Genomic DNA, 21,517 nt, shown 5'->3' on the forward strand with positions numbered 1-21,517 from the left:
GGGCTGCAGAGAGCGAGAAGGGCTCCCCTCAGCCTCCTCTTCTCCAGCCTCAACACCCCCAGGTCCCTCAGCCGCTCCTCATCAGACTTGTCCTCTGGGCCAGTAACCTTCACTGGGGTTACTGGGCTGAACGAAGTGGAACCACTAAGCAGTTCCTTGTTTGGGAGCGTTGTTTTGGGGAGGTTGTTTTCCTTCCCGTTGACTTCCCATGCAGCCCGGGTTGGACGGTGGAAAGAGCGTGGCAGGAGCGTGCTCGCCCCCCGCTGCCACCAGCAGCAGCGTGTCTGGGGGGGTCCGGTTGTCCCCTGGGCAGGAGCATCACGCAGAGCCCTGACCGCAGGGTGCAGCCGCCCCTGTCAGCACTCCTCCCCGATGCGCAGTGTCTCAAAGGCAACATCTTGCAGGGCTTCCACGCCTGTGGTGCCTGGTCCTGGGATTGCCCAGCCCCGATTGCTCCCAGCACTCTTCCAAGCCATGTGGCATCTACAAATCTGGTCAGAGATCTGCATTTACTTCAGGATAATTGTTGAGGATCTAGAATAGAGTCAAATCCGACACCCTGACGAGCCTTTTCAGCACCCACGTGGTCGGCCACGTTCCCCAGTGACCGCTCTGACTGCTGCTTTTCAGCTGGATTTTTGTTCATTTGGAACATGCCTGGGTGACATTTTATACCACTCATTTTTAATGTCATGTAGGACTCAGCCAGGCGTGAGTCTTACATCAATACAGCTATCTGCATCAATCAGACTTGTAATTTACCAAGGAAAGGAATTACGTTTGCGTAGGAAGACCTATTTACTGTAAAGCTTGATTGGGTGATGTTAATAATACAGGTATTCTTTAATGCTGTGTCAATTAAACTCCAGATCAATTTTCCCAGCATTTTCCTGGGATTGGTGTCATTTCTCTGACTTGTAGTTCCGTGGATCGTTTTGCTTGCTCCTTTTTGAACATCAGCCTGACACTGCTTTTCTTCTGGTCTTTTTGAATGTCCCAATATTTCAAAATGCATTAAAATTTAACTTTTTTTGCACCAGGAAGATTTTTAGGGAGAAGATAAGGAGGGTGATATGCAACATTCACTAGATGCAAACAATTTTTTCGATGTTAGGTAGCTCATGCCAAAAATCCTTATTTGGTAATGGAAAGGAAAATAACGTATTTCTGCGGCAGCAAAGTAAAAAAGAAGTAATTGGTCATTTTGCTGTCTGTATCCATTGGCAGTTATGCGCTATCGGCCTAGTGACTGACTGGCTCGCACAGGGCCTGGGAAGTCATTTCCGTATTGCCAAATTTAAACAACAGCAGCAAAACCCCTCTCTGATCATCCTTTGCCAGGCCAAATGGGGATTTCTTTACTCCAGTGCCATTTGTCCTTGTTACTGTTCTTCATTTTCTAATTTCCAGTTCACGTTGACCACTGTCTCTTTCATCACGTCCTGTTGTTAGAGTTGTCTCTGTAACTGCTGCCGTCACTTTGCTGCTGACCTGGGGGGGCACGTGGCAATCTCTTTGATTTATGGAGTTGTAGATCTGGGCCACACAGAAGTTGTTCTTTAAGACTTCCCAGTCACCTTTTACTTTCTCTTTTTAATTTTAAACCTCCCACATTTCCTGTTTCGATTACCTAATCTAATTTCCCTTGGTCGATTCCTTAGGAATCATCAAATATTCACCTGCCTAGTTGGGACTTTCTTCTTTCCACATCATCCCTAGTTGACTAGACAGCAGTCAAGTATTTGGCAGATTTTTATTCATTATATTGAGTTCCAAAGTAGCATTCCCTTATGTTAGAATGAAACAATGTCTATAGAAAAGTGATCAGTTTTCTCCTTTTTAGAAAATGAAGTGACAATTTATCGCTTGTTGGATGGGACACCCAGCATTCTCCTTCAGGGTGAAGTTGTCCTGATAGTGCAAATGATAATTTATACAACCTGGAGATAAACACTAGGATGTTAATGCATTTTTTTCTTTAGTGTTCTGTAACAAAACCTTATGAAGGCCCTTTTAACTTATTACTTCAGACACTAATCCACATGCATTCAAATTCTGAATAATCAGTGGCCATACGGTAGATGATGGGATTTTATTGTAAACTCTTTCTCCGGTCCTCATTGCCCACTCAGTACTTTCTCATTCTCGTAACAACGAGGCACCCTTCATCCTTAATATTCTAAAATGGTGTAATTGTCTATAGGTTTTGGTACTGACAATTATATCACAATTTTTATTGTCCACATCCTTTTTCTTGCTGTCCGATCTCTTAGCATTTTGCAAAGAGCAAAGAGGAAGAAAAAAATCTTCCTCACATTCTTTGTCAAAGGGGTTTAATTACTTGTGACAGGGTGCGTTTGCACTGTGTTTCCCTCTTTGGAGTAATTTGCTTGTGTTCTTAGTTTAATGTCTTCCTAATTGCTCTACCTATTTCTCAGCCAAGATCATTATCTCACCTCTGGGTCAGGGACCTGCCGGTCGGGTCATTCACTGAGAATCCTCCAGCATGGACTGGAACACCTCGGTTTTGCTCCCATCATGTGGCTGGTGAGTCACTTCCAGAGGTTTTTTACCGGATGCCCTGTCTGGTTGTAGGACTGAAGGGATCTCTGGGATGAGCACACGGACTTTTCTGTTCTTCAGCTTTCCTTCCATGTCTTTTTGCCCCATTACTGGCAAATTCCCGCCCTTTAATTTCCCAGGCTCATCCAGCACTAAAGGAGAATTGTGGGCTGTCCTTAGCTTCCACGTTCAGACACGTAAATGCAAGCGCTGCTGCATGGTTCCTGTTCCCGTGGCAAGATTTCCAGACTGCGGTGAAGGGCACCCAGACACGTTTCCACGCCTGGCCCTGAGGTTGGAGTTGGTCACCTGAACTGCACACTTCACACCGGGGAGTCCGAGATGTCAGCGTGGACCTGGCAGGGTTGGTGCAGGGCTGGCAGGAGAGCTGCCTCCTGCCGTGGCTGGAGGTCGGGTGGGACTGGCGCCTGCAGTGCCTGATGGGGTCTCGCTGGGGGGCTGAGTCGCACCCGCGGTCTGCTGCAGGTGAGCTCAGCTGCGCTCCACTGAGTTGTCCACTACCTCTCCATTACCGTGGTGGGGGCTCACGTACCCACACTCATGTGTGCGGGCTGAACACCATCTCTCGGGGTTCAGCTTGAGGAAGACAGTCTGCTGTGTTGGTCTCATGCTTAGGACAGTCTTGGTGAGGCTTTTCAGGACCCGAGCCTCTCGTGAATCTTTCTATAAAGTATGACAAATATGAGCCGATGGTCTTGAAATCAGAAAATAAAATACATTTGTCTTTTTTTTAACTGTTTCACTTCTGGCCATAATAGTAATGAATACAGAGTTAGACTAGGAAAGAAAAAGCATCTCGCACTCCCTTCTCCATCCCTATTTGATGTACCTATTTTGCTTTGTTTTGGACACAGGTGTTTCTGTAGTAACTGCTTGTTTACTAAACTAGAATTTCCTGAATTGCTGGATGAAAGAGGAAGAGGAGGCAGGGACCCTGTGCAGCAGAGCATGAGAGCCGTGTCATGGACCGTGTGGTCTCGTGAGAGTATCGGCAGTCAATCATGTTGGTACAGTTCGGTGCTGCCTGTGTGCAGAGTGGCGATACTGCTGTACTGTCAGTGCGGTGCCCACCCCTGAGTGAAGTGCAGGCAGCTCTGTTCTTTGTGGTCTCTTCATGGATCTGCAGATTGGTGGGTGTCACTGTTGTTGTTACTTTGCATTGCTTGAAGGGAAATCATAGTGGTAGGACCTCAGACACCTTATCAAGGATAGTGGTAGGACCTCAGACTCCTTATCAAGGACTCTTCAGGTGGACTCATCAAAGCGTAGGGGCCCTGCTATAGTGTGGTTTTCTCTAGCTCTGTTTATTGTTTCATCACCTGTAGAGCTTCTTTGGGTATATAGCTGAGATGCCGAGTTTGGAGGTGTTGTATGTGGTTGTACTGCCTTTCTGATGTGGTGGAGCTCAAGCAGAGAAGGCACGCAGCAATTCCTGTCAAGGAAAAGTTTCTGGAATTTATCATGGACTTCTGCTTCCAACCTGCCTGCCTTCTGCTCCTCTGCAAGAAGATAAATTAGTTATCTCAAGTACCTAATCATTCAGTTAACCGAAGTTTTGGAAAATAAAGTGGCTCATTTTTACTGAAAAATGTTAGGCGAGACTCCCGTAAAGAGCTGAGCCAGCACGCTGGGATGGAGGCCCTCCAAGTGTAGGGTGGTGAACAAACAGTGAAGGACGGCTGGGGGAGGCAGCGCCTTCAACCAGCACAATTGCAGTTGGAAGAGGATATTTTAACAAGCCTTCAGAGTGTTCCCATGTAAAATCGCACTGATTTAATTTATGGTACATTTTAAAGGCTGCAGAAAGCAGCAAAGATGGTTATTTTAATATGTATCCCTTAAAGTTGGTTTGGAAGAGGCTTAACAAATAGCTCTTTTATAAACATAAATATATTTGGGCTATTTCTCTTTAGTCTAGCAATTTTTTTTCTTTTTTTTTTTAAATAAACATCTGTACCATGGCAGCACATATGGATGGAGCCTTAGGTTAGAGTTCTGTGTGCAAGCCCACGTGGAAGAGGAGGATGAGAAAGGACACTTGCCTTTCTACCTCCTGGTGAAGGTCTTAGTACCATCAGTGGTGCCTGTTTTGTAATGCTGATCATCACAAGACGTCAACAGTGGTACCGTCAGTGTTAACAACCCAACAACAGTACATGGTGTACAAGTACTGCCTCTTCGTGGTCTCTGACTCCTGTGACGAGAGGCCTCTCCCTGTTTCCTATCAATGCTTTTTTGCTATTGTTAAGAGCCCAATGCATTTTTATCGGAACTTTATAGTATTGGGCAGAGAGAAAGTTAATTATTTTCCTTGTTTGCTTTCCACTACAAGTTTTCATACTGCCCTTTATGGGAGTATATTAAGGAGTATGATTGACGTGTGTCAGTTGTGATCCTTTTTTGTACCATCTTGTCCTGGGAGAAAATAAATATACATCTGTGCAGGATAGTGTTTTATTTTGGTGAATGGTAAAGTAAAAATGTAATTGTTCTGCATCCTTCCTGCTCTGTCTTTTATGTTAGCTAGCCAGGGGTCATGGATGGAAGAACAGTTTGTCTTGTAGTTTTATACTGAAGGAGGTTAACCAAGTCCCAGTCTGCAACACGGGAGGTCTGCTAAAATGAGCGTGTGCAGTCTGTGAGGTTAATCAAAGGAGGAGGCTGTTGGTTTGCTTGCACTGGGAAGGACACTGGGGCTCAGTGGACATAGGAAAACTGGGAACGGAGGGAGTTGCTGAGGATGAAGCAAGTGAAGTCTTGTTGCAGGACACCATCTGCTTGCCAGTCCCTGTGGAAGCAGGAGAAGGGTGTAGAGAGAAAGGAGGGCATTAATTTAACACTTAATATAGAATGATAGAATCATAGAATAGTTTGGGTGGGGAGGGACCATTAAAGGCCATCTAGTCCAACCCCCCTGCTGTGGGCAGGGACACCTTCCACTAGACCAGGTTGCTCAGAGCCCCGTCCAACCTGGCCTGGACTGTTTCCAGGGATGGGGCATCCACCGCCTCTCTGGGCAACCTGCGCCAGTGTCTCACCATCCTCAGTGTAAAACATTTCTTCATTACATCTAGTCTGAATCTCCCCTCAGCTTGGTGTTGCCTGCAAACTTGCCGAGGGTGCACTCAATCCCACTCTCTATGTCATTGATGAAGAAATTAGACAGTATCGGTCCCAATATGGACCCCTGAGGGACACCGCTTGTCACCGATCTCCATCTGGACATTGAGCCATTGACCACTACCCTCTGGATGTGACCATTCAACCAATTCCTTATCCACCAAACAGCCCATCCGTCAAATATATATCGCTCTTATTTAGACAGAAGGATGTTGTGAGTGACTGTGTCAAAGTCTTTACAGAACTCTGGAATATCTTCCTCCAGTAATGGGGAAGGCCCTTGGTGATTTGGACTTCCCTTACACTGAGGCTGAGCTAGTTGAAACGCTGGCTGCTGTGCCTACAGTTCTGGACAGAGCCTGACTGGGTTGGTAGGAGCTGCCCTTTTCATTATGTTTGCTCTTAAAGCCTACTTGCAGGCTGCAGGGAAGCCTTCCTCTTGAAGCACAGAAGCCTTTGATATGGTTATTGCATCCAAACCCATCTGTGAATCTACAGGTGCCTGGGAATTACCCCCGGGGCCCCACATTCCCTCCAGCTGGCTAGGGAGATCTGCAGATGTGGCCAAGCTTCCCACAGCAAAGCCATGTGCCACAGGGGCCAGCGGTGTTGCAACCTGGTCTTCGAGACAAGGAGTAACTCTGTGAATGTGGTTTTTTCCTCCTCTGGGGAGCAGGGAGCTGTTGCAGACCAGGCTGCTGCGCACTCCCTGCGTGCAGGGGACAGCCCCGAGAGCCAGCAGGAGGCTGGACAGGCACCATCCAACCAGGGTAAGGATCACTGCTTGATGTCCCTGCCTCCTAGCCAGGCAGCAATCGTGGAAACCATCTTTTTCCCACTGAATTCAGCAGAAGCGTGCCAGGAGACCCTTAGGGACGAAGGCGCAGGCTGTGCTGCCAGGCAGGCGGAGGCAGAAGAGCTCATAGCACATCCCTGCGGGGCCGGCAGGGCTTGGCAAAGCACAGGGAGGCTGTTTGCCCCCAAAGGCTGTGGGGCAAGGAGGTTTTCTGCCTCTTTGAATGCCAGGTCAGATGATGATGTGACCAATGTTAAATACCGAACTAACAGTGTCTTTGCTCCATCCCTTCAGCACGTAGCAATATTTGACCATAACAACCAAAAGGGAGACAGTTACTGGTACTAAACCCTCCTCTGGCCCTCTGCTGTCTGAAGAAAATGATGCCACAAACTTCCATGTCGCGGAATCACGGCATTACGGAGTTTCAGAGTTGGAAGGGACCTCTAGAGATCATCCAGCCCCACTCCCCTGCCAAAGCAGGATTGCCCGGAGCGCATTACTCAGGACTGCATCCAGGCGGGTCTTGAAAACCTCCAGAGAAGGAGACTCCACCACCTCCCTGGGCAGCCTGTGCCGGTGCTCTGGCAACCTCACCGTAAAGAAGTTTTTCCGTGTATTTGAATGGAACTTCCTACGTTCTAACTTGTGCCCATTGCCCCTCGTTCTGTCACTGGGAACCATTGAGAAGAGCCTGGCTCCATCCTCCTTCAACCCACCCTTAGATACTTGTAAGCATTAATAAGGTCTCCCCTCAGCCTTCTCTTCTCCAGGCTAAAGAGTCCCAGCGATCTCAGCCTTTCCTCATAAGGGAGATGCTCCAATCCCTTAATCATCTTAGTTGCCCTCCGCTGGACTCGCTCCAGCAGTTCCCTGTCCCTCTTGTACTGGGGAGCCCAAAACTGGACACAGTATTCCAGTTGTGGCCTCACCAGTGCAGAGGAGAGGGGGAGAATGACCTCCTTCGACCTACTGGCCACACTCTTCCCTGTGCAGCCCAGGATTCCATTGGCCTTTTTGGCAACAAGGGCACATTGCTGGCTCACGGATAATTTACTGTCTACCACAACCCCCAGATCCTTCTCCTCCAAGCTACTTCCCAGCAGGTCCGCCCCTAACCTATACTGGTGCTTTACGTTCTTCCTCCCCAGGTGCAGGACCTTGCACTTGCTTTTGTTGAACCTCATTAGGTTCTTCTCTGCCCAGCTCTCCAGCCTGTCCAGGGCACGCTGGATGGCAGCACGGCCCTCTGGGGTGTCAGCCAACCCACCCAGTTTGGTAGCATCAGCGAACTTGCTGAGGATATACTCTGTCCCCTCATCCAGGTCATTAATGAATATATTGGACAAAACTGGACCGAGTATTGACCCCTGGGGGACACCACTGGTTACAGGCCTCCAACCAGACTCTGTGCCGCTGATCACAACCCTCTGAGTTCTGTCCCGCAGCCAACTCTCAATCCACCTCGCTGTCGCCTCATCTAGCCCATACTTCCTCAGCTTCCTAATGAGGATGTTATGGGAGACAGTGTCAAAAGCCTTGCTAAAGTCGAGGTAGGTGACATCTACGACTCTCCCCTCATCCAGCCAACCAGTTATAACATCATAGAAAGCTATCAGGTTGGTCAAGCATGATTTACCCTTGGTAAATCCATGTTGACCACTTCCAATAACTTCCTGTTCCTCAGCGTGTTTGGAGATGACATCCAGAATGAGTCGCTCCATTACCTTCCCAGGGACAGAGGTGAGACTAACTGGTCTGTAGTTCCCTGGGTCCTCCTTCTTGCCATTTTTGAAGATTGGAATGATGTCAGCCTTCCTCCAGTCCTCAGGCACCTCTCCTGTTCTCCATGACCTTTCAAGGATGATGGAGAGTGGTCTAGCAATAACATCTGCCAGCTCTCTCGGCACTCACGGGTGCATCCCTTCAGGGCCCATGGACTTACGAATGTCCAGCTTGGCCAAGTGGTCTCTGACCCAGTCCTCCTCAACTGAGGGAAAATCTTCCTCTCTCCAGACCTTCCCCTTTGCCTTCAGAGTATGGGATTCATGAGGGACAGCTTTAGCAGTGAAGACCGAAGAAAAGAAGGCATTCAGTAACTCTGCCTTCTCTGTGTCTTCCACCACTAGGGCACCTGTCTCATTCACCAGTGGGCCTACATTTTCCCTAGTCTTCCTTTTTCTATTGATGTACTCAAGGAATCTCTTCTTATTGTCTTTAACTGCAGTGGCCAAGCCGAGTTCTGATTGAGCTTTGGCCCTTCTCATTTTCCCCCTACATAGCTTTGTTATATCTTGATAGTCCTCATAAGTTGCCAACCCCCTTTTCCAGAGAATGTAAACTTTCCTTTTTTTCCTGAGGTCCAGCCAAAGTTCTCTATTTAGCCAGGCTGGTCGTCTTCCCCGTCTGCTCGTTTTCCGAGACACGGGGATGGCCTTCTCCTGTGCTTCTAAGAGCACCTGCTTGAAGTATGCCCAGCCTTCCTGGGCACCTTTGCTCTTCAAAACTGCCTCCCAATGGACACTCTCGACCATGCTCCTAAACAGGCTAAAGTCTGCCCTTCGGAAATCCAAGGTGGCAGTTCTGCTCAATGTGTTCTCTGTTCAGGCATCATCCCTCATTGCACCATCTCCAGGAACCCAACATCTTTTAGATATTGTGGGGTTTTTTGTTTTGTTTTGTTTTGGGGTTTTTTTGTTTGTTTTTTGTTTGTTTGTTTGTTTGTGTGGGTTTTTTTTTGCTTGTTTGTTTGTTTTGCTTTGGCCTTCTTCAGCTTCTCTGGGACTTTTTTGAATGTCCTTGTCCCACGTCCTTCTGAAACAGTGCTCCTCTCCTTCTTTGCCTGGAGGTACTCACCTGGCCCATCAGCCAGGACTCTCAGATGTGGGAATCTGGTAAAACCTGAAACCAGAGGGTGTACAAACACAGGGTGGAAACGCTCTTTTCTGAAAGGTCTTAGAGTTTTCTTGCCTGCTGCTCCGGACCTTCTTTAAGGGCCTGCAGGGGCACGGTGCATGCAGAGAGGGAAGGCTGCTTTGCTGCCAAGTCAAGCCTGCTCTCTCCTAGATACTTTGAAAACCTCAGTCTTTCCTTGGTTGGGAATACTTCTATACTGAATTTTTAACCCAGAGCTTTCAGGTTGATCATTAAAGTGATGGGACTGCGGGCAGATGTCCAACTAAGATTTCAAGAGAAGGAATAAATAAATGATGGTATTTCCAGTGTTTGGTATTTAGCAAAGGTAGAAAAAGCTGTAGTGCGTAAGTACAATTCTTAATTTCTCAGCCATCCTTTACAAAATCGCTGTAGTAAATCTACTCTCCTTTTAGGCAGGGCAGCACTGCTATTAGCAATGCTCTTTTATCCACCGTGTCTCTAGGGATGAGTCTACCAGGGATGTTGCAAATAAGCTCTGACACCAACTGCTCCTTTCTGTGTGGCCAGATCTTCAGCAGCTTGGATAATTACAAACACCATTTACTCTCCTTCCTCGTACGAAAGTGGAGGGGGGGAACCCAAACCCTTGAGGTTTTAGAAATTCAGCCCTTCAGCAGCTAAAGCTTTCTTCTTCAGCCACTCCTATGCAACACAAATGTTCCCTTCATCCCCATCCTGGTTTGTGACTGCTCTGCTGATTTTCAAGGCAATGAATGCAGTGGTACTGTCTCAAAGACTTTGCAGTATAGATCCCTAATAAAAATGATTCATCCTTTTCTCAATTTCTATAACCTTTTCTTCTTCCTCTCTTGACCTGGGGGAAAAATGTCCCTGCAGAAATTAATTGTGGGTCATTATCCATGATCCTATTCAACACGGGGAAATTAATAGTCTTATCTGCAGCCCACAAGGTTTTCCAGAAAGCAGAGGTCTCCTCTTGCTCACTATTTCTTTTAAAGGAGAGAAATCATATAACCCTGCCCAAGTCTTAAATTCTAGCAGTTCAGAAGGGGATGTATCTGTGTTGTAGATGGGAATGATGGCACCTTTGCCCAGCTCATCTGGGCCACCGAAATACCTGCGTTTACTCTTGGTTTCTCTTTCCAGCATGTCCCAGGACAGGCAGCAGCCACGGTGTGGGACTTGTCATCTGACTTGTCCCCATTAGGAGGGAAATGTTTCCTTTCTACTGCTGTTAGCTCGTTTGTGTCCTGACGTCGGTGCTAGATTTGCTGGAGACACGGGGGGTTTGCAGCCTGGTCACACCAGAGCCCCTCACGCCCTGCCTGCGGGGGTGCTGCATGCTTGTCCTGTGCTGGGTTCTTCCGAACGGAGCGGTTCCCTGCTGCGCAGGCGAGCTGGGCGTCCCCGCTTGGAGCAGTGCTCTTCTGTGGAGTTAAATCCAGTTAACGGACTTCAAACAACACCGGCTGCACCGTGAAATACCCCGTGCTCGTGGCGCCATGCTCGCAGCAGAGCCAACAGGAAGATACGGTGTGGTCCTGCCCTCTTCAGCGCGAAGCCTGATCTCCTCAAGTAAGCTGCTTTTGGCAGTGGTCCTAAGCTGCACTGGGACAGCCGAAGTGCAGCACATCCCCTTCCCCTGCCTCTGCTGGGGTGAGAGCCCAGAGAAGACCCGCGTCTTAAACCGTCGCAGCCCAATTTGCCGTTGTTCACATTTCAGTGCTGCAGGATCGCTGGGAAGATATTCTAGGAAAGATTAACAGTCTTTGAAAGAGATTAAAAGAAAAATTTCACAGTTGCTTCCTGTAGGTACATTCTAAGGGTGTAAAAAAAATACTTGAGAAGTTACCGTTTTTCTAAAATTAAACCCAAGCCTGAGCGATAGTTTAGCATGTAGACAAGAGAAAGGCAATCCTCAATATTTAACACAAGACGGCAACTGGGGAGCAGCAGGAGAATGAGAGGAAATCATTGTATTTACAAAGAATTATTCTTGACTGTGTGCAGCAGTACAGACTGTGACCCCAATACGATGTGAGGACAAATAGCAGCAGGAATAAGTAACTGGGGAGAAATACTTGCTGTGCATGACAGTGCTTTCTCAACCTTCTGCTTACTGTTAGGAAAAAACCCTCTCCCCACGGCGCAGGGAGCTTGCTGCTCTCCTGCTTTGGCTGCGATGTGTCCCGTCTGTCTGCTAGCTGTGGCGTAATGCATTCAAGGTACCCATGTCCAATTACTTGATTAACAACCCCAAAAACTCACCTTTGTACACGATATATTTTCTGTTGCTTTCAGTTTTCGTAGCTAAAAGTTGCACTTTGCTTCAGCCAGTTGTGGCTAGATGAGGGAAACATGGTTGAAACTCCAATGGCTTGTGGTTTGTAAACTTATCGTCCTTCTCAGTTTAAAATCTGTTGATCTAGTTGGTTTAAACCTTTTTTTTTTTTCCCTAAGCAAACTGGTGGCATCTCTTTGAATTGAATATGCAACTGGAGATTAGTGGAAAATGATACATTTGCATTCAACTGAAATTGGAGATGAAATGTCATCTTGTAATGTTTTCACCTACAGCTGAAAAACAGGACCATGAGGTTCTACTTACAGGTGGTGTTTGTCACAGGCAGATATTTTCTGTTAGTGTGTGCTATAGGTTCTGTAGGTGCTATAGGTCTGTATAGGAACAGTGTGTAGATGGTAACCCTCCTCTCCAGTAGCTTTCATGACAAATTTCATATCAAGCCTGTTGTCATCTCAACTTGAACAGAGATCCTCCCTTTCCTTAAAAGATAATTGAAGTCCTGGAGTAATACAGATTTTTTTTTATTTTTTAACTCTGGTATCAGAGTGGAGAGATTGTTTCTGCTCATGTTGAGCAGTCTCTGGGGTTTCTCACCTTCCCTCGCCACGTGAATTCCAGTTCTCATGACACCCTGCAAATGTGAGAAGCCTCTACATTTTGTTTCTTTTGCGAGGCTGTAGAGCAGCATCCGCATCGTGTGACACAGTGGCTGTCCTCTCAAGTTGTCTCTTTGCTGCCGGCTTCTGAGGGGGTTGTGGATAACACCTGATGCAGAGATGGTTGCAGTTGACAGGAATGGGGGATCTTGGACCAGTTCTGGGTACGGGAGCTCAGGTGTTTTGTTCCACAACGCAGTCTTGTTTGGATTCATTGCTTTCACAGAAGTGACCAGCCTGAGGATTGCCAGAATACTTTCTTTGCAATTAAAACATTAGTGATGCTTTTCATCCTAAGCTTCTCTTAGCAGAATGAAGAGAAAACATAGTTACAAGACAAAAACATAGAGAAAAAACTCCTTTAGAAATGAACTAGAATCATAGAATAGTTTGGGTTGGAAAAGACCTTTAAAGGCCATCTAGTCCCACCTCCCCTGTCATGGGCAGGGACATCTTCAACTGGATCAGGTTGCTCAGAGCCCCGTCCAACCTGGCCTGGAACACCTCCAGGGATGGGGCAGCCACAGCTTCTCGGGGCACCCTGTGCCAGGGGCTCACCACCCTCAGTGTAAAACGTTTCTTCCTTATATCTAGTATGAATCTCCCTTCCTTGAGTTTAAAGCCATTACCCCATGTCCTGTCGCAACAGGACCAGCTACAAAGTTTGTCCCCGTCTTTCCTGTAGGCCCCTTTAAGTACTGGGAGGCCACAGTAAGGTGTCTGCAGAGCCTTCTCTTCTCCAGGCTGAACCCCAACACCTCTCCCAGCCTGTCCTCCCAGCAGAGGGGCTCCAGCCCTCCCAGCATCTTTGGGGCCTCCTCTGGCCCCGCTCCAGCAGGTCCATGTCTCTCCTGTGCTGAGGCCCCCGAGCTGGAGGCAGCACTTGCGGGGGGGTCTCCCCAGAGCAGAGCAGAGCGCAGCAGAGGGGCACAATCCCCCCTCGCCCTGCTGGCCACGCTGCTGGGGATGCAGCCCGGGATGCCGGGGGCTCGCTGGGCTGCTGATGCACATTACTGGCTCGTGGCCAGCGTGTCCCCCCAGGACTCCCAAGCCCTTCTTGGCAGGGCTGCTCTCCATCCCTCCATCCTCAGCCTGTATTGTTACTGGGGATTGCCCTGACCCAGGTGCAGGACCCTGCACTTGGTTTTGTTGAACCTTATGAGGTTCATATGGGCCCGCTTCTCCAGCTTGTCCAGGTCCTTCTGGATGGCATCCCGTCCCTCAGGCATGTCAACTGCACCACTCAGCTTGGTGTCGTTTGCAAACTTTCTGAGGGTGCACTCGATCCCACCGTTGATGTCACTGATGAAGATATTGAACAGTACTGGTCCCAGTACAGACCCCTGAGGGACACCACTTGTCACCCATCTCCGTCTGGACATTGAGCCGTTGACCACTACCCTCTGGATGCGACCATTCAACCAATTTCTCATCCTCATCTCTGATTTAGAGAGAAGGTTGTTGTGGGGGAGAACCTTGTCAAAGGCCTTAGAGAGGTCCAGATAGACGACATCCGTAGCTCTTCCCTTGTCCGCTGCTGTTGTCAGTTCATCATAGGCCACTAGGCTGGTCAGACAGGACTTGCTGTGGTGAAGCCATGCCGGCTGTCTCGAATCGCCTCCCTGTCCTCCATGTGCCTTAGCATAGCTTCCAGGAGGATCTGTTCCATGATCTTCCCAGGCGCATCGGGGGGTATGCTTTGTTTCATCTTTCTTTTCTGCCTACCCGTAGAAGCCCTTATTATTATTCTTTGTGCCCTTTGCCAAGTTCAGCTCCGTCTGTGCTTTGGCCTTCCTGACCCCATCCTTACAGAATTGGGCAGTGTCCCTGTACTCTTCCCAGGACACCTGTCCCTGCTGCCACTGCCCATGTGTTTCCTTCGTGCTCTTCAGTTTGACCAGCAGGTCTCGACTCAGCAGTGCCGGTCACTTACCTGCCTTTCCCGATTTCTTACCTTCCTTTCCTGATTTCTTTCACCTGGGGATCGAGAGCTCTTGCGCTCTGTGGAGAGTGTCCTTAAACTCCTGCAAACTTTCCTGGACCCCGACCTGCTTCGTGCTCCAGTTGCCAGAGCCAAGTGCTCTCGGCAGCGTCCTGCCCAGCGGTGCCCCGCTCCTCTGCTGCTCTCGCCGGGCAGGCTGCGGGATCGCGGGGGTGCGCTTTGCATGAGGAAACACTCCGAGAGGCTGTTCCCTTCCCCACCTCCGCTTCCCTACAACCCATTGATGTTCCTTTAGGAACAGTCCCTCTAGCAGCTTTTTAGACCCAGACCATCTCACCTGCTCCTCCCCTGGGCTCCAGCTCCTCTGAGCACCGGTGGTGCTCCCAAGTCCAGCTGTCGTCTGCCGGCCCCGGTTTGCTGTTGCAGATTTTGGCTGCAGAATTTAATCTCACCGGTGAGGGTCAGGTGCACCGGAGCAGCCGCCACGCTCAGGGGGCGCTGGCTTTGTCCCGCAGCCTCTTTGCATTAGAGCAGCTCAGCGGGCGCCCGAGGGAGAGTGGGTGTCAAACCCACGCTGCTGAGCTCAGCTGCCCGACAGCCCACGGGCAGGGTCCAACCTTCTTACCCCCGTTAATCAGTCTCTCACGCTGTGCAACATGCAGCGCGTCATCTTGCTGGTTCTTGTTTTCTGCTACAGATCTTGTGCACTTATTAGTTAATTACTTTAAGCATTCATTTGGATATGCACGTTTCCAAGAATTAATAGAGTATAATCACTAAAATCCTAGATTAGATAGTGATTAGATTAGATTTAGTGAACAAATTACTAGCTGCAGTTCATTCAGTGCATCTTGAAATGCTCTATTTGGACCTTTCTCAATCTTCAGGACTCAAGATAACATGATAGATTTTTCAATTGAATTTGGCATATTAATAACTGAGACTAAAGGAAGATTTGAAGCCTTGTTTTCTGTGTCTTTTGAAAAGTTTGTCTCATTTAAACTGAGATATTGAAAACAGACTGGTGATGAACCACATGTGGAAATGGTGGAAATGGCAGGAGATGCCTGGAGCAGGGACTGGTGAGGATACCTCAGTTCATATGCGCAACCTGAAGTTTGTAGCAGTCTGAGTTCTTATCACACTGCAAGGGCCAAATATGTGTCTCAAAATAATTAAGATAACCATAAATAAGGAAGAGATTTTATAGAAATTAGGATAAAAAAGCAGTAACTGAAAGTCAGTGATAACAACAGAAATTAAAGCAATGGCATTTGGCACAGAAGATAAGTGACAATGCTTAAAAGACCGTAACTTCTCTAGACTCTCCTCTCGAGCTGCCCTTTGCCTTCAGCTGCAGGCGGCCTTAGCTAAAGAGGAAGAGCTGTGGGAGCTGTGCAGCGGGTGGTTTTGTTGGTGGTGGAAAGGAGGAGGAAGGCTCTCCTGCCCCGGGACCTCACTCGCGGGTCACCTGCTCGTCATCTCCCTCGGGTTGCGTTGGGTGTGTGAATCAGAAGCCCCATCCCCACCCGGCTTCAGCGGAACAGTGGACTGCACTTCCACCGCAGCCACCCAGCTCTTCTGAAGTGCAAAACCCACAGCCATGTCTTCGCTGATGCCACCGAGGGCTTCCACAAACGTCCCCCAGCACCACGTCAGCAGCGCATCCATCCATCTGTTAGTTGTGACAAACGGTGGCGTTTTCCACTGTTTCTTGGGCTGTGTCCAGCACTGCTCTCTCCTGTGGCTGCACCCGGTGTGAGAAGGGTTTGCAGACTGTTGCCTATAACCCCTCCACCAAACCCTTATCTTCACAGCCATTGCTGAGCTACGGAGATATTGCCACTGATTTTTCTCTGGTGACGTTGCTGGTGGTGTGGACACCGTTACGTTCCCATGTAATACATATGTTATTACAATGGTAATTACCTTCATGCTTAAAATACATCCCTTATTTTCTAGCTATAAAGCATTACACCTGTCTTCTGCTAAAGTTTGATATTGGGCAAGGAATGCATGAAGCCATTTTATTCATTGTACCATTGACTTTGCCATATATAACAATATTGTGTGTGTGTGTGTGTGTGTAATTTCTTAGAGATTACCTGCTATTTTCTTCCAGATTGTTGTTAAAAATGATTGACAGTTTTGAGCTGAGGACAGGCCCTTAGAAGACCCAGCTGTAACATTCTCATTTACTGGTGATTCCTCTTATCGGTGAACGCATCTTTAATCCTCTTGACAACAGTCTTCAGTAATCTTCATTTTTAATATTGGTGTCTTGTAGCACAAAACACAGAGTTTTAACAAAGCTACAGGACCTTGTCTGACCTCTACCTATCTCGTTTAAAAATTTGGCTAATAGCAACGCTCTAAAATTGATGTTCGTAATCTTTTTTAGTTGTATATCAAACCATTTTATTATTCTCATTTAAATAGGTATTTCTACTAAATCGAGGGGCTTTAATTTATGTGCAAATTAGGTACCTTTCTAAAAAATACACAGCTGTGTTTCTAGCTGATGGCATCTTATTTTACATAGTGTCTACATTGCTCCATTTGTGGGATGGGGGTTTGGATGGAAAGACCTGGGGATATGTTTGAGAAAGAAGGCGTACTTTTTCTTTTTGGTAATATTGTACTCTGAAGAAAACAAATTTATTTAATTATAACAAAAACATTCAGAAAAACGTTCTGTCTCTCAAGGAGATTTTATTCATTTTATATCGAAGGACGTTTTTCTTCCTTCTTTGTGCTGTCAAATCGGGCCGTGGATAGGTGACCATGGTCCTCCTGCAGCTCAGATGTCCCTGACACCGTCAGGGTAGGAGAGACCCCTCGCCCTGTGTCACTGCGTGGCCCCCGCCGAAGGAGCGGTCCTTCCTGTGGGTCTGTGTGGGACTGCCGTGGGGTCCTGTAGGTGCCGGTAGGCAAGTTCTGCTTCAAGTTCGCAAACCGGTCACAGTCGCGGTGGGGCGAGGGGTGGGCACTGCAGTCGCGTCGCTGAGCGCAGCACCTGCTGTGGGCAGAGCTGTTGCCCGCCGGCACCGAGGTGCCTGTCTGCGTTTCGGAGCTGCACGCACCCACAGGGAGCGGCAGATGTGCATCGGGGCTCTGCTCCCACCCGAAAAACAAAAGCGGAGGGTGGCTGGGGGCCGTCGGGGTGCACTCAGTGAGGCAGGACTGTTGAAGGGGATTTCCGTAGTTCTGCTGTTCTCTGCTCAAATTATATCCTGAAGTGGAGCAAGTCCTGCGCGCTGGGCAGTGCTGGGAGTCGGGGCTGGTCCTGGGGGCAGCTGGGACTGCACCGGCCGTCAGGTTTGCACAGACTGTGCTGCAGGGTGACCGGGGTCCTCGGAGGCGAGGGAGGGTCACACGGCTGCAGTGGCCTTCCTCCCATTCGGGATGAGCGTTTCACGGTGGGAGCGTGCTGCTGCTGACATGAGGTGGTGAGGACCGGCCGCGGGACAGCCGTGTGCCAAGGAGCTCAGGACGGCTCCGTGGGTGCTGGCGGTGGTGCTGGGGTGCTGTGCCTCTCCCCTGAAACAGTAGCCCCTTCTCCATCCCTTGCTGCAGGGGAAACTGAACAATGATGCCAATTTTCACCCCTTTCTTCTCCCCTTTGTATAAATGCTGTGTCCAGATGTGTGCTTTCCTGCAGCGCCAGAGCCAGCAACGGCATTCCTGCCATTCATTCAACTGCCAGTGCTTTCCTCCCCCCTCTCCTCTGCGGGGCTCTCATCCCCACCCAAAATAAACCAACGGTCAGCCCCCAGCCCGCTCAGGCCGTGCATGATCGGTGTTCGGGGAAACCACTGGCGCCTGAGCGGGGCTGGGAGCGGACGTGGGGTTCGGTGCAGCTCCCTCGAGGTGGGGAGTACCCTGTGTTGCTGCGGCCCGGACAGCAGACGTGGCCGAGCGAGAGGTCGGCGGAGCTGTGGTGCCGGTTGGTGGGGTGGGTGTCCCCGCAGTTCTCACCCGTCTCTCCCGGGGCTCTGCAGAGTGTCCCCTGACCGCAGCCGCTCAGCTGGAGCTCAGCGCCGAGATGATCAAGGCACTGCGCAATGGGGGAGCGCACCTGGATTTCCGGACGCGGGAGGGAATGACAGCTCTTCACAAGGCCGTCCGGTGCCGCAACCATGCGGCGCTGCTGGTGAGTCAGGGGAGCCGCCGCGGGGGACTCTCCCTCACCTCTGCCCCGTGCCACGGCACCGGCTCCCTCCCACCCCGTCCTGGCTGCCGGCAGGGTTGGGGCCTCCCTGGGCCAAAGCGTCTCTCGTGTTGCTCTCGGGAGCGCAGCCCATTACCAAAGTGTGGCACTGATGATGCGAGCCCTGGGGGGAAGATGGGGTGAGCGCTGCCTGCTGCTGCGGCCGGAGCATCCCTGGACCCTCTGCGGGGCAGGTTTTCCTTCTGCTGCAGAGCGAGACAGGCGCTTCTCTTGCAGACACTGCTGGACCTGGGTGCCTCCCCGGACTACAAGGACAGCCGGGGGCTGACGCCCCTGTACCACAGCGCCATGGTGGGGGGGGATCCCTACTGCTGCGAGCTCCTGCTGCACGACTACGCCCGGCTCGGCTGCGTGGACGAGAACGGCTGGCAGGAGATCCACCAGGTGGGACGGATGGCGGGATGGCATCTGGCTGGGGTGACTGCTGTCCTGCCAGTGCTCAGGCTGTTCTGTTCTGGCCTCGGTCAGTGGTATCTGGGGTCCTCCCCAGACTGTGACTGGCTCATAGGATAGCGCTGAGGGACCTCAGTCCAGTGCCCGAGGCATCCTGGTTCCAAAACACAGTAGTATCTGTCCCCGTTTTACACATTGACAAGTGGATTTGGCATAGGGAAGGCACAGGATAGGGGTTAGGGGATGTGAGCCAGCTCTGTGCTTCAAGAACGAGAAACTTTGGGAGAAGGGAGGATGCGCTGGCTCTGCCTGGAGTCCCCTTGTCCTGGACCGTCGGGAGGGCAGGTTGTCTTTGGGCTCGTGGCCTCCCGAAGCTCTCAGCCCCCTGCAAGGTAGATGAGTACTGGCACAGCTAAGGATGAGTGGACGAGAATGAAAAAACAAGAGATGTGTGTTTGTGACCTCAATTTACTGGATATGACTGTCCTCCTTCCTGCCTCCATCCTGCCTTGCCACGGCAGATCTTTGAGGACCACTGGTCCCAGGATGGACCAAACGCAAAGGAAAACACCACGCCGGTTAACTAGGGATATTGGTCTGTTGCCCTTCCCTTTGCCTGCTTGTGCTTCAGGGCCTCTTTTCACCGGGTAATTACACTGAGACAGCAAACAGTCTGGAGGAGGCCCTGGTACCAGTAAGACACTGATCCCAAATTTGCAATTGATGTAGAGGTAATTTGTCCAATAAGTATTCAGTTGTATATTGCTCTAAGGAGCAGCAGTGTGTGTGCATGCATGTTAATGGGACTTTTCAGGTTACAGGTCCAGCCTGATTCACCGTTTCTAGCATGGATGAATTCAGCCGAGGATGTTATGGGATATATCATCTTCCTGCTGCTCCTTGATTTTCTGTTTCTTTTTTCCGTTTGGGGTTTCGAGCAGGCATGTCGCTATGGCCATGTTCAGCACCTGGAGCATCTTCTCTTCTACGGAGCTGACATGACTGCACAGAATGCCTCAGGAAACACCGCTCTTCACATTTGTGCTCTCTATAACCAGGTACATCTGTGTGATTTGGGGCACGAGAACAAGAAAGTGTAGCTGGGGCACCAGCCTGCCTGAGACAAAGCGAGCACAACATTGCGCTGGGGCACCTTCTCATTGCTATTACTGTTCCCAGAACCAGAAGGATTCTTCTGAATTGCATCTACAGTCTGTCCTGGGATGAGGCCCTTCCCATTGGTAGCACCAGCCTGATTATGGGTTTCTCAAGAGGCCGGGGGCCAGAGAAGAGTCCATGGTTTAATCTGTTCCCGCTCACAAGATGTTTCTGCTGATTCACTGCCTAACATGTTCTGTAATTTTTCCTCTGGTTCCCATTCCTACTTCACAGCGAGCCCCCACTACTGGTTGGGAGGGAGCAGTTTGCCTGGGTGGAGAGTGCTAATTTGGCCCAGGTGCTCACATTTAATTTGAGGTGGGCCCAGGCAGGGCTTGATGGGTTTATGCTGTGGCTCTCACCCTGCTCTGGAGAAGGTGTGTGGCTGAGGTCACATTCTTCTCATGAATAGCCCTAAATTCTTACTGCTAATCTCTGAATTTTGAAGAGGGCTGTCCAGGCAACATAGGGCACCGTTTCTGTTTTGTCTTCTGTGTGGTCACTAACCTCAGTTCAGGAGAAATCGAGGGTGCTGGAAGAGCCCTCTCTGATCTTGCACACCCACTGTTCTCTTTCCGAGATGAAGAGGTTGGTCGCTAAGGATTTCTGCTGTAGGTTTTGTTCCTTCCTAGAGATTTTTATACATTGTATTATGTGGCTTTTGATGATAAAGGGAATTTTCAGTTTCTGAGGTGTCTGTGCTTTAAAAACTGAACCCTATTACGTTTTGCCATAGACAGTGGTACATGGTGGCTGATTTGTGGCTCGTTAGGTGGTAGGTACCTTCTGCACATCAAGGACTCCGGTACCCAGGTGCCTGTCCACTGGGGTGGGTGGGTAGAGCAGCATTAAAGAGTACAGGGGCTCGTAAACATGTTGAATTAATGTCATGTAGAAGCACAGAGTGTTCAAACCAAAAACAATAAAAGGCTTTAGGAAACAGCAGTACCGGGGAATGTGTGGTGGCCGCTGTGCCTGCAGCTGGGCTGATATTTGGGCACGGCCATGGTGCCAGTGCCCCAGAGCCACTCACAGGTGGGTGGACATGGTCAGCTTGGGGTGACCACTTCGTAGGGGCTGGGCATCCTTCCTCACTCTTGCCGAAGCAGGCTTTCCAAGAGCAATGAAACCATGTGGTTTGTTTCTTCGTCATCACCAGTCTGCAGTGCTAATTGGTCTCTTCCTCTTTCCCCCTTGCTTGCTTTCACAGGAGAGCTGCGCTCGGGTTCTCCTCTTCCGTGGTGCAAGCAAAGAGATTCGCAACTACAACAGCCAGACAGCATTCCAGGTGAGCCAGCGAGCTCCGGGCCCCGTTCCTCCCCCAGAGCTCCTCATGGCCACCCACGAGAGCAACATCTGCCGCCTGTCTTGGGCACACGTGGGGTAAAGCTCACTGGAACAAAACCGTTGATTCAGGATGTCTATTCTGACAATT

General features: G+C 49.7%; 1 protein-coding gene across 1 annotated transcript in view; it reads left to right on the forward strand.

Moving 5' to 3' along the window:
- Positions 1-21,517, forward strand: part of SHANK3 (SH3 and multiple ankyrin repeat domains 3) — a 388,749-nt gene that overhangs the window by 68,804 nt on the left and 298,428 nt on the right. The window contains exons 6-9 of the mRNA XM_082481020.1: positions 18,302-18,453; positions 18,748-18,915; positions 19,866-19,982; positions 21,293-21,370. Of these exons, the coding sequence (XP_082337146.1) occupies positions 18,302-18,453; positions 18,748-18,915; positions 19,866-19,982; positions 21,293-21,370 (515 nt within the window). The remainder of the gene's footprint in view (positions 1-18,301; positions 18,454-18,747; positions 18,916-19,865; positions 19,983-21,292; positions 21,371-21,517) is intronic.

The sequence above is a fragment of the Vanellus vanellus genome, assembly GCF_965231255.1.
Source record: "Vanellus vanellus genome assembly, chromosome: 1".
Taxonomy (NCBI): domain Eukaryota; kingdom Metazoa; phylum Chordata; class Aves; order Charadriiformes; family Charadriidae; genus Vanellus; species Vanellus vanellus.